Below are 13,541 nucleotides of genomic sequence, written 5' to 3' on the forward strand. Positions count from 1 at the left end.
TTTTTTTTTTCCCAGAACCAGGGATTGAACTCATGCCCTTGTGCTTGGCAGGCAAGCGCTTATTCTACTGAGCCATCTCCCCGGCCCCACTATCTAATATTAGTGAGGGGAAATTTTTCTACTCAACTTTTCCTAATCTCCTATAGCAAAATCTCTAAAGATTTTTTTTTTTTAAAACAGGGGTGCAAACTCTCAAGTCAAACTAGCACAAACTAAATTCTTTTCTCTCCACAAACCAGGACCCATTTCTATTTGTTTTTATTATTCCAGTGTGGAGTGGGGTGGGGTGGTCAGAGAAGAAAATTTGCACTAGAAAACTATAAATCAACTTTTTAGATGACAATGTTTTAATTTTTGATTTTGGCTTGGCGATAATGCTTTGCAATCTTAAAATTCTGGCCACATTTTTCAGCCAAATGTCTCCTTACATTTGAGCTAACATCCAGTGTTTATCACACAAAAGGTTTATTCCACTCTAAAAATAGAAACAGCAATGACATGCAAGAAAAAACTCAATTCTGGCTATGTCAAGAGAAAGTACTAGCTCTCATTTTCATTATTATAAAAAAAAAAAAACCAAAATAAAAAAAACCCAAAAAAACAAAACACACACACACACCCAATTAGACCTTAACAAATATATCACTACATTGATAATTCAGTACCAGTATAAAATAAGCAAAAAGCAACCTACTTTTGTCTAGAGAAAAAAACCTCCCAGCAAATTGTTGGATTCCTCGACCATCTAGAAGCACCACAAACTAAAACCCTTTTTTACTCAGAATTTCTTTATACACATGGCTTGGTTCCTCCATACCACCCTATCAGTTACCAGCATTACTCCAAAATCATTTAAGGACGCTAAAAACGAAAAGCAAAAACCCAGAATCCCCTCCAAAACCCAAAACCCAGACTAAAAATGCCAATCGTGTTCCTTCTGTAAAGAAATAGAAACTACAGAGTGACATCCTAAGGCACAGAAACAATCGGCCCAGTGGACTTCTGGAATAAGTTGCTTTCAAGAATTAGAATGCAGACTCAGACCCAGCAGCCGCAGTCACGATGTCCCCTTAAACCACAAGACTAACCTAAAAGGCAGTCTTAAAACTTATCAACTAAAATGACAACTCCCCTTCCTTGAAGTTTAACAAGGGCAGCTGAAAGGAGTGCAGCAGGAACCTATCGGCCGCTCCCTCTCAGAACGGGTTCTGGAGAGCCAAGTCCGTGCACTCTCCTTACCGTTCGAAGATCTGGGAGGGAGGAAAGGAGTCACCCCAGAATCCCGAAAGAAAAGTCCCTAGCCTACAAGGTGGGGTTTGGAGAGCAGGGCGGGGCGGCGGTGTGTGGTGACCCTTTGTGCACGCGCACTGAGCCCTCGGCTCTCACCGAGGCTTAGGAGCGGGCTGCGGGCGCTCGACACTGCTCCGCCGTGGGCCGCGGGGACGCCGAGCCCAGCTTCCGAGGCGCCCGTCTTCCCTCGGACAGCACCCTGAGTCACCCCGGGACCCTGAGCTCCCGGTCAGGGATCGCGCGGCTCAGGGCGCAGAGATGATCTCGGGGCTTTTCCCTCAGCGGCGTAATCCCTCCGCAGAGGGTCGCGCACTAGTTTTAATGACGCCCCACCCTCAGACGCCGGCGTCACCGCTACCACTGGAGCGCTTTCCAGCAGCTTCCAGAAACGTCGCCTTCCCAAAGCCAGCCACTCCCACAAAGGGGGCTGGGCAGCCACCGGCCCCGCCCCTACTCGTTATCTCAGCCGAAACCGAGGCTGAGGCCGCAGGGCGGGGAGCCAGTCCTCGGCCTGCCCCGGCCGGAAGTGCTGCGGTTTTAGCCTTCCCCGCCACGCCTACGTCCTTTCATTCCCCCCTAGCAGTGGTAAGGGGGACGCTTTTGCTGGGGACTCCAACCGGAAGTAGCTTTCCCAGCCGAGCTACGGTGGGGGAGGAGTAGTCAGAGGGGAACGTGGGTTGAACGTTGCGACTTGGTGTGGCGCGCAAGCTGGAACCGGAGTTCGGGCCGGCCCGGTACGGAGAAGGGGAGTGCTCCGGGCAGGTAAGCGGGGAGTGGGACTAGTTTCCTTCGGCGCTCGAAGTGGGGAAAAGAACAGCTTGGGTGGCCCGCGGGTTGGTGGCCCGCGGAAGGCTGGGCTGGGGCGAGCCCCAGTGGGAAGGCTGCGGAGGTGGAGGTGCAGGTCCGCTTGGGTGCGGGGAGGTAAACGCTGAAGAGAAACCAGAGTTGGTCTCCGTCTCCCGACGGGCGTGGGGCTGGGCCGGGTTAACGGAGCGCTGAGCGGAGCTCTACGCCTCTTGGCTTTGCAGCTCCTCCCGCTCGGTGCCGTCGGCGTCGGCTCGGCGCAGCGGATCCAGCAGAGCTGCCGCCAAAAGCCGACCCGGTTCTTCAGCTTCGGCCCCGAGGCTGCGGCAGTTCGCGTGCTGAGCCTGCGGGGTCCGGGCGCGCAAAGCGCGAGGAGCTGAGTGAGGCCTTTCTTGGAGCAGTTATTTCTCTGGGTCTCCCCGTTTTGCACACTGGAGTGTCGATTAAGTTTATTTGTATACTTTTTCTCATACCTAGGGTCACTTCTGCATGTTCACGGCCCTGTGCCTGGGCCGTATTGGGCAGGGGCTCTGGGCTCAGAGAAGTCTTGAGAAGACGTAAGAGGAAAGATGCTTGGGGAGGTAGAGGGTGATAAAAGCGGGGGTCTCATCGTGCAGTGAACTTCAGGTCATGGTACCACTTTCGAGGTGATGCTAAGTAAGCTGTTTGCATGGACTCTTTCTCTAAGCAGGCTCGGGTAAATAGGTGATTTTAAGCAGAGCCGAAACAGATTCAGACTTGTTTTCTGGGAGTGGAATTGCTCGTTTTATCTGTGATATGGAGTGGGGACAGAATGGAGAGAGGAAACATTTTCAAAAGATCCGTTAACAGAATTTGGTGATTTACTCTGTGAAAGAGAGGGAAGCGAGAGTGGAGAAAAATTCAGACTTGCTAATTTTGTGTTTGAAAGGTTGAAGATGCCAAAATTTTTGGTGAGATGGAGCAGGAGCAGGCTATTCTTTAAAGGAAGACGATGAAGGCAGTTGCTAAATTTAAGAGCCACCCCAGGAGTTTTGTATTTGAAAGAAGACCTAGGTGGCTTTTTGTTTTCTATTTTCTTTTCATAAATTTTTAGTTGGGGGTTCTACCTACCTGATTTCCCCGTTGAAGTGGTGGTGGTGGTGGAATCAGGAGGGCAGTTTTGAGGGCTGCTTCTGTTTAACCCAGGTACTTAGAAAGAGAACCACTCGGGTACCCCAGGCCGATGGAAATTTTTATCAGAAACAATTTCCTTCAGATACACAGCCTACCAGTTTCTCTTTTGAGAATGGTGGGGAATGGTATAAGGTGCACTGTGTATTGCTTGCATAGTGAAGTATACAGTTAGCACCGAATAGTAGCTGTACTTAATTATGTATCAGGTCAGCTTTATCTCATTTAATTCTTAAACCAGTTTTATAGATCAATTTTTGGACCCTTGTTCAAGTGCAAAAGCTCATGCTTTTACTATTTGGGTTCCGTATTAATTTGACTTGAAGCAGCCAAAGATGACAAGATTGTCTATGAGAAGCCTAAAAAACAAAAACACCCTACTTGGAATAACGCTCAAGGCAATCCTCAGTCAGAGGATTTTCTCTCCCTGGGGCATGGTGGCAGTGTTTTAGAGAGTTTTGGTGGGTAGACGTCAGCGATGCTCCTACACATTCTTCAGTGTGCAGGATAGTTCCTACAGCAGAAAATTACCTGACCCAAGATGTGTGTGGTGCTGTAATTGAGAAACCCCGACTTATGATTATTTCTTTAGGAGCAAGGCTCTTTGATGCTGACTTTTTAAAAAGGAGTTTTTTAGTTTTGAAATTATTCCTTGGCTTGCAAGGTGTATGAAGTTATACAGCTAGAAAAGCATGACTAGTTTTTAAAGGGACTTAATGAGCTACTGAATCCTAGAATATGGTTGCGGTAGACTGATGGAATTTTAGGTTTTTTTTTTATTTTAGGGAAGGGTCTACAGCGTGTTCAGGGTCTCACTATTAGATCGGATTCATAGTGATCCATCCTCCTGTTTATAGCCTCCCAAGAGCTGGGATTACAGGCGTGCCACCACGCCCAGTCTCAGCGTGCTCCTGGAGGCCAGCACATCAGGCCCGGGGATTGAACTGCTGGCCCCCTGCACTTTAATCCACTGAGCTATTTGGCTGGGCCTGAATTTTTTTAGGTTTTGGAAAGACACAGGCTAGAAGTTTTTACAATGCCCTTGTTAAGTGTTAATTTTCTTCTACTTAAGGATTCTTACATGTGATTTTGCTACATTTTAAATTCATATATAAGGACCAAGGAGATAGCAGTGGGTGCGCCTGCCTGGCAAGCACAAGATTGTGAGTTCGATTCCCTGCGTATGCGCACACACACAAAATTTTAGGGGGGCAGGGATTTAGCTCATGGCATAGGTAATGAGTTTGATTACCCATACCCAAAATTAAAGATATATATTTGAATTGTTTTTGGCAAGCGCATATTCCACTGAGCCATCTCTCCAGCCCCCAATTTAAATTGTTTTTAACAGCATTTTTCTTGTGCTTATCTGTATCTTGTAATTTTGGTCTCTGGATATGTTTTTACTTCACAAGACTACACTCAGAAGAAGCTTCTGATGTTTTATTTGTACTACAGCAATGTTTATATGCTTTGCTCTGGTGCAAATCACAGAAACATAAATTGTTGGTGACTTAAAAAGTTAACTCTATCAGCTGTAATAGCACACGCCTGTAAGTAGGTTAAGGCAGGAGGATCACTGAGTTTGAGGCTAGCCTGGTCTACATAGTGAGACCCTATCTCAAACAAAACAAAATAAGCTTCTCAGCTGGCAAAGTATTGGTTAAAAATAAGAGTGTATGACACCTGTGGTTCATTGGTTCTTTTATCCCTGTTAAGTAGTAAAATAATAAATTTGGGAGGTTTCAGGAACTTTCTCATGATAATGTGGGCATGTTTGATTTTAATTGTGCATAGACACTTAAAAACTTACGTTTTCAAACTGTAGTCAGTATAGTTTACTTTAAATACATAGAAGCTCCTACTACTACAAGTTTTGTTTTATTTGCTCACCAGTGAGTTGCAAGTGAAAATAAACCCTATGGCTAGTTTCTACCCTCTTCCTATTATTTGATAATTATATAAATAAATTTAGATATTTTCAATTTCAAGATCACAATTTTAAGATTGGCTATCCTGGGACATATGTTAAAAATATATTTCTTTTATAAAATAGCATAGCTTTTTCTTTTAAATAGGATTTTTGTTTAATTGTCTATTGACTTTTTTTTTCCAGGGTTCATTGAAAAATCCTTAGTGATATTGACATGTTTCAAGTGACATAAATTAGCCAAAGACTCGGAATGATGGATTCTCCGAAGATTGGAAATGGTTTGCCAGTGATTGGACAAGGGCCTGATATAGGGATATCTTCACTCCCCATGGTGGGGTATTTGGGAAAAGTTAGTGAACTTATTTCTTGCCTCAGTGCAAAGTTTTCTCTCCCCCTTCTATTTTTGAGACTTAAATTTGGTTTTAATTTTACCAATTCTAAAAAGATGTATCTTCCACGGAAATCTTATAGCAATGGCGAAAGATTGTTTACCTCTTTGTATTTTATTGAAGTGTGAAAGTAAACAGAGCATAGACTTTACAGTTTAGTTTGAGAATATGGAACATATATTTTACTTGGTGCTTGATGTTACCTTTTTCTTGCAAATAAAATTGATGCTTTGGTTAGTTTTTAAAACTGCATTCTTAAAAATAATAGCTGTATTTAAAATCTTATGCATTTGTTTTATTTGCTGAGATGTTTGTTGAAAATTGTAATTTTTTTCTGGTTACTTTTCCATTTGACCTTTTGTAATTAGATGTAGTTTAGGTTCGTCTGTATTTTAACTTGCTTTATTTCTCTTTTAGAATTATGATTCAGCTAAAATTATCTCAGATGGATATTGTCCTATTTGTAGAGAGAAGGGAAAGTTAAAAGCCTTAAAGACTTACCGAATTAGCTTTCAAGAATCTATCTTTTTGTGTGAGGATCTGCAGGTAAAGTATTATCTTACATAGCATATTGGTTTTAACCTTTTGCTTTTTTGTTCATTATTTATATTTTTGCTCATTTTGTATATCTTATAGAGTACAGATTTTTAGCACATAATTTAACATTGTAAGCCTAGTTAGTATACAGTTTTAAACTATGTATTTTAACAGTTTTAAACAGTTTATTTTTGACATTTGGATTCCTGAGGTGGCACATATGTGTTTGTTTGTTTTTTTTCAACTTTGTGGGGGTTCTTGTTAGATATTAGCATGAGTACTTGCTCCTTGTTTTGGTTTATTAATTTAGGTACTGATTGAAACAATTGTTTCTAATTAACTTGAAAGAGTATTTTAGAAATTGTTTCATCTAAAACCACTGTATACTGTGTGCTAAATTTTATGTACTTAAAAGACTGTAAATATCTTGTAGAATTACAGTAATTTTTATCTGGTATTTATCTAGATCGTTACATTTTTCATTACTCAGCATTTTATTATACTTAGTGATTCATGAAATTTTTGTATGCATTTAATTCTCAAACCTTTGCAAGATAGGTATTCCCATTTTTCAAGTAAGAAAACAGACAGGCTAGGGATGTGGCTCCGTGTTAGCCTACTTTCCAAGCATGCACAGGGCTCTGGGTTTGATCCCTAGCACTGCAAAAAAGAAAGCAGATTTAGAGGATTTGGGAACAGATTTTTCCAGAGTGGCAGAGCATGGTTGGAATGGAGTCTTCTAATTTCAGATCTGTTCAGTTCAGTCAGACTTGCAGTTCAGAATCACCTAGAGTTCCACTAAAGGATTTCTGGTCTTACCCTTCAGTGGAGGTGGCACATGATAGAATGTATTGTTGAGAAAATTCAGGCAGTGCCCAGTAGCTTGTCAGGAAGACTTTGCAGTTATAAATGAAGTTGTTAACAGAATGCCTCACTGAGAAAATGAAATTTGAGCAAAGGCCTTTAAGAAGAAGAGAACTGCCTTCCAGGCAAGTAGAAAAGTTGCACAAGGAGGGGGTCTGAGAGTGGAAGCTGCTTGTCATGTTTCTGTTATTGGCAATGAAACCAGCAGAGCTATGTTTCAGTCAGTAAAGTTATAGGGCTGGCGAGATAGCTCAGTGGACTAAAGCGCCTGCTTAGGCAGGCACAGGGACTGATTTGGTCCCTGGCACCCCCCACCCCCCAGCTGGCCAGAGTCCTGGTGTGATGGTGCGTGCCTGTAATCCTAATGCTGAGGAGGCTGAAAGCAGGAGGATCACCACAAGTCTAAGCTGCGTAGTGAGACCCTATAACAACCAAATACATTTAAAAAAAATAAGGTGATAGAAGATGGGTCAGAAAAGTAAGGCCTTTTGACTTTAATTCTGGGTGAAGGGTGATATCATCTGACTTACTGTGTTAAAAGGGTCACTGTGGCTGCTGGGTTGAATATGTAATGGGTAAGAGCTTGCCTTAGTTACTTTGTAATTGCTGGGACAAAACACCTGATGCTCATAAGTGATACTCGGGGATTTCTTCTGTGGGCAGAGGAGAAAGAGCCTGTGGTCTAGAGGTGGAAAGCAGAGAGAGATCCAGGAGGAACATAGAAGATGGACCCTTGTGCCATTGAGGCAACAGCACCCCACACCTCCATACAGGCTCCAACCCCCAGCATCACATTTAGCTATAAACTCATCAGTGAACTAATCCACTGATGAATATCACACACTCAGGGTCCAGTCCCTCCCTAAAGCCTCCCTGTGAGTCCTGAGGCTTGGGAGGATATCTACATACAAACCCTAGCAGAACTGAATCTGAGAGGCTAGTTTTATTGCCAGTCTAGTTAAATCTTCTGGGATTTCTTCTGTGGGAGGAGTGTCTTTTGTTACTCCTTATGAGCTCCTTTGATAATATTGCATTTTCAATGGGGTGATTTAGGGTGGAGTCCCTGTGAATAGCTTGAGGATGGGGCTAATAGCCCAAAAGATTGTAGAGAATGGGGACTTTTCTGCCCTTCGGGAGAGTGAGGAGAGAAGTGGGGATGGAGATCAAGCTCTATAAAGACTTGAACAGTATTGGACTACTTTCCAGGTTGCTGGCAGTACTGGGATTGTCATAGTGCCCACAAATGAAATGCAAGTGCCACACCACCTCCCTGACTGACTTGAACCTTGCCCTGTTATGGTTTGTGAATAGTTGTCCCCCACAAAGCCTCATGCAGTCTTGGGGCAGCTTCTGGAGTTTGTGATTATTGTGGGTGTGGATGCTGTACTTGCCCCAGGGCAGGTAATTTGCATTACAATGTAAGGCGGGAAGAGAAGCTAGCAGTTTGAGCTGCTGCTACCCCTCCTTCAGGCTCTTGCTCTTTGCCACCACCTTGAAAGGTATGTCCTCTGTCGTGTGCGGCTCTGCCTGGGAGCCAGCTGAGTATGGACTGAAGCCTCCAGTAACTGTGAGCTAAATAAACCTTTCCTGCATTTTGGGTGTCCGGTATTTGTCCCAGCAATAAGAGAAGAGTAACTAGACGTGCCCTGTGCATCTTTTCATCTGTGTCCTTTATAATATCAGAATAAACCAGTGAAATTGTTTCCTTGCATTCTGTGAGCCATTCTGGTAAATCCATTGCACCCAAAGAGGGGGTTGTAGAAACCCTAGAGTGTTGCCAGCTGATCAGGAAGGCAAGTGGCTTGGACTTGGCAGTTGGTATCTGAAAGGGGGCAGTCTCACTCTGTGGGATTTGACCTTATCTCTGGGTAGGTAACATCAGAATTGGCTTGAAATGTATGTAGGGTGCCCGTTTGATGTTTGTTTCACACATGCTTGGTGCCTAGGTAGATAGCATCAGAATTGAATTGTAGAATACTCAATTGGTGTTTGCTGAAGAGTTGTGTGGTGTGAGGAGAAAACTTCGCCTAAGTATGCTGCAAGTTTGTAAATAGAGGAAAAAGGAAAATAACTTGCTTTTCTCCTTCATAATAGCTGAAAGGCAGTTGCCATATTTAAGGGGAAAGGGATAGTGGCAATTAATAAGGCATGCATGTGGATTCTTTTTATACAGTTGTCTCTTAAGTATCTGTAGCGATTGGTTTCAGCAGTGCCTTTTCTTTATCTAAAGAATGTGCTCAAGTCCTTCCTAGAAAATGGGTGTTTGAGTATAACCTGTGCACATTCTCATGCATCCTTTTAAGTACAACTTTTAGGTCATTTATAATGCTTAATACAATGTAAGTGCTATATTATATTCTTCTGGGGATGTGTCCTGTCAGTTTGTATGTGCTTGGTACAGTCACAATCGTTCTAAGTCTGACAACATAATACATAGCTTTCTGATTGTTAAATCCTGGATGTGGAGAGGATTGATTCAGATGAAAGAATGCCTGCTCTTTGAATGATAACGTAATACTCATAGTTCTTTAACCAAGAACTATAAGAATAAAGTTGTTCCTGTTCTCAGGAGATAGGTTTTGGCAATAAAGGTTGGAAGCATTATTTGCAGTTTTAGTGTTTGAAGGATTCTTTTGTAAATGCTGAAGGAAGAAAACAAGAATTTTGAGTTTGTAGTTTGGAAAATGTTAAAACTGTAATTTATTTGATACAGGGAGAAAAACTGATCTCGGTGGGTGACCTCCAAGTGATACAGGGAACCTCCAAATGACATAGGGAAAAATGATCTCCCACCCTGACTTGCACAAGTTTGTGTTCTCTAAAACCGAAGAATGAATTGTAGAAACAAATAGAGGTTATGAGCAGAATATATTTATTGAGGGAAAGAAAGATCTTGTCTGAGAGAGGGACAGGAGGGGGGGCCTAAGCAGGTTGTCCCCTGGAAGCTGTCTCTTCCAGGGACTTTTATAGAGTAAAACAATGTGGTGAGGTGAGTCTAAGGTGGTGGAGAACAAGGGAACTCCCTTAGGTGGATGTGGGGTGGGACAAAACTATGGTCACCCAATGAGATTACAAGCACCGCTGTTCGGGTAGAGTAGATTAAGTTCAGGATCAAATGGGGAAGGAGTCACATAGCAAGCAGGCATGAATGTAGAACAGGACTTTATCAGGTAACCATCCAGTAGTAGTTGGATTAATGGTTCTTCCTGCTCCCTCAGGGTGAGGATCAATCTCAGATGCCAATCTTTAGGGGAGGTCGGCATTTGTTTGATCTTTGGTCTTTAGGTCTGGCCCATGGTGGGAGCATCCATGCCTCCCAGAGTTGCAAGATATCTTGTCTTATTTGGCATCTCCTTTGCGAGCTGCCCTGTCTGACTGCCTATAACATTTCTATCTAACTCAGCTGCCTGCAACATATTGATCTAATTTTTAAAATATTTTTCTAGCAGCAATAGTGTTCTTTATGAAATAGATTGGCTTATAGTAGGGATCAGCAAATTCTTTGATAAAAGGTTAAATGAGTTTTACATTTTATTTACTTATTTATTTTTAGTTTTATTTTGTTGTTGCTGTACTGGGTATCAAACTGAGCACCTTGAACTTGCCAGACCAGCACTATGCCACTGAGCTATGTCCTCAGCCTGAGTTTTGCATTTTATTTACTTATGTATTTATAAGGGGTGTGTGTGTGTGTTTGCCATGGTTGGGGTAGAGTGCAATCTGGAATCAAGCTCAGAACCTCATGCTTGCCAGGCAGGTGCTGTGCTGCTGAACTATACCCCCAGAGCCCTGAGTTGTACATTTTAAATGATTGGAAAAAATTTAAAAGTGCTGTTTGATAATATGAAATTTATGAAATTCAAATGTTAGTGTTCTTAAAGATTTATTAGAATATAGCCATGCTTAATCATGGCTGCACTAAAATAGTAGAATTAAGCATGTGTAGAGACTATACATATATATTGCTCATGAAGCCCTAACTTCGCTGCCTAGGTAAAGTTTGCTTCCTTGATCTTTAAGATGCCTGGATCAACTCACTAATTTCCTGTTGTAAAACTTGGGGTTCATTGAACATTTTGCTTTCATTTGTAATAAATTGGAAAGAACTGTGTACAAATCAAATTTCTATATTAAAATGCAATTTATATTAACATTTCTTTGCTTAAAATTACCATGCAATACTGTATTCAAAATGTTCCTTCAAAATTAACATCAAATTAGAACTCTCAGGTGTTTCTGCAGTTCTCCCTTTTTTTCTTGAAATGGTTCATAATTTAGTATATAATTTGGAGCATTTCATTATTTAATATTTTTTAAATGAAAATTATAAAGGGGTTTTAAGTTTTTGTTTGTTTGTTTTTAGAGGTGGGTTCTAACTATTTTGTCCACATGAGCTTTGGACTGGAATCTTCCTGCCTCAGGCTCCTGAGTAGATGAGAGTGCTGTACTGTATTATAAGAAAGATTTTAGACAATTAAAGTGGTCAGAGTAAACATTTATATCTTTGGTTTTCTTTAGTTGTAAAGTGAGTGTAGTTATTGCACTTTTTCTTTGGTATATATTTTGTAGATAATTTAGTTTTCCAAATATAAAATATGCTTTCTTTTTTTTGTTTGTTTTGAGACAAAACCTTCGTATGTGAGTCAAACTGACTTTCAACTCGTGTAGCAGAGGCTGGCCTTGTCTTCCTGTCTTAGCCTCCTAAGTGCTGGGATTACAGGCACATGCCACCATCCCTGGCCTTATTTATTTATTATGAATAAAAACGTTTAAGCTACTTTTCCCTCCAAATCAGTAAAAGACAGCATTATGTTAGGGTATTTTTCAGTATTAGATTTTAAATATTAAGTAGTTACACTGTGGTAAAATATTATTGCTCTGTATCTTCTTAAAACTTTTACTGTTTATTTGTTTATGTATTTAGTACAGATTGGACTCATAGTGGTTCTCCTGTTTCAGTGCACCCTGGGGTCAGGCCTAGCACAGCATGGCATGCCAGGGTTTGAACCCCAGTCCATGCATCTTAAAAGTTTTTTAAAAAAGATTGATAAAAAGCTTTATTCTACTTAAAATGATTCATGTTCACTATGAATAAAATAGAAACTAAAGTCAACCATAGAGATAAAATAAAAGTCTACAAAATATTTAGAGAAGCCACTTAGGCTATTAAAACCTAGAGCTTTTGGGCTGATATCTATATCTATATCTATATCTATATCTATATCTATATCTATATCTATCTATCTCTAGTCTGCTCCCCCCTCATTGTTATTTTGAGAGAAGGTCTTGTTCCATTGGCCTGGTCGGGGTCAAATTTGGCATCCTGTTGGGCATGGTGGCGCACACCTGTAATCCTAGCAATGAGGAGGCTAGGACAGGGAGATTGTTGCGAGTTTCAGCCAGCCTGGGCTACACAGTAAGCCTGAACTGCACAGCAAGACTGTCTCAAAAAGACAAAACAAAACAAAACAAAAACCTTGTCATCCTTCTTCCTTAGCCTTCCAGAGTGCTAGGATTATAGGCATGGGTCAGACAACAATAGGTTGTCTTGGATCTTTAATTTTTTAAAAAATACAAAAGACATAGCAACTTACATAAACCATTTTAAAGAGTATAGTTTAGGAGTAATGGTATATTTACAGTTGTGCAACATCTCTAGAACTTCTCTTAGTTTGTAACTGAAGTGCCATTTCTAGATACCCTAGTTCTCCTTCTGGCACCCCTACTGTATTATTTCTATGAATCTCACTACTCCAGGTAGCTCATATTGATGAAGTCATACAAAATTTTTCTTTTATTTGGCTGGCTTATTTCTTTTATGTTCTCATGATTCACCTGCATTGTAGCATGTGACAGAATTTCCTTCCTTTTTAAGACTGAATTGGATTCCATTGTTTGTATATACCACATTTTCTTTCTTTCTTTTTTTTTTTTTTCTTGCAAACAGGACCTTTTATTGGTAGAAGGACCATTATTCATAATTCTACCATGATATTTGAGTAAGCAGAAATTGTCTTGGGAAACAAGCAAGTATGGCGATATTATTGTTACACAGCTTTGAGGGAGACATAGATCCTGAGGAGGATTCCTGCAGAAATGCAGGAGCATCTACACAAAAGGAACATGTGATGGCTCTGCAGAATGAATAGGGGAATAAGGCTCCTAGAGAACTTCGTCAGTAAGCTTATTATAAAAAGTTTGGAAATTTATATATGGCCTTGGATACCACTCCAAAGAATTTTGAACTTTGTGCAAGGGAGAGTGGTTCAAAGTTTAAGAATACCTGCATAGGACAGGGGCTCAATCTCCAGCATGGCATGAGACTGGGTGTGGTGGTGCGCCTGTAATCTCAGCTCTTGGGAGGCTGAAAACACACACATTTTCTTTTATCTGTCTATCTGTCATTAGACATTTGGGTTTCCATCTTTGGTGACTGGATAATGGAGCAGGAAACATGAGTGTGCAAGTATTTGAGATCTTGTTGTGATTTTTTTTTTTTTTTTTTTTTTGGTCCTGTATCGGTATGTTAACTCAGGCTGATACACATAATTGTTAATTGATAGAATTTAGGA

General features: G+C 41.2%; 1 protein-coding gene across 1 annotated transcript in view; it reads left to right on the forward strand.

Moving 5' to 3' along the window:
* Positions 1-1,935: 1,935 nt before the first annotated feature.
* The window catches only part of Uspl1 (ubiquitin specific peptidase like 1), a 43,937-nt gene continuing 32,331 nt past the window's right edge, over positions 1,936-13,541 (forward strand). Inside the window, exons 1-3 of the mRNA XM_004631059.2 lie at positions 1,936-2,052; positions 5,363-5,528; positions 5,986-6,114. Of these exons, the coding sequence (XP_004631116.1) occupies positions 5,430-5,528; positions 5,986-6,114 (228 nt within the window). The 5' untranslated portion in view covers positions 1,936-2,052; positions 5,363-5,429. The remainder of the gene's footprint in view (positions 2,053-5,362; positions 5,529-5,985; positions 6,115-13,541) is intronic.

Source organism: Octodon degus, unplaced genomic scaffold (genome assembly GCF_000260255.1).
Source record: "Octodon degus isolate 3935 unplaced genomic scaffold, OctDeg1.0 scaffold00038, whole genome shotgun sequence".
NCBI lineage: Eukaryota > Metazoa > Chordata > Mammalia > Rodentia > Octodontidae > Octodon > Octodon degus.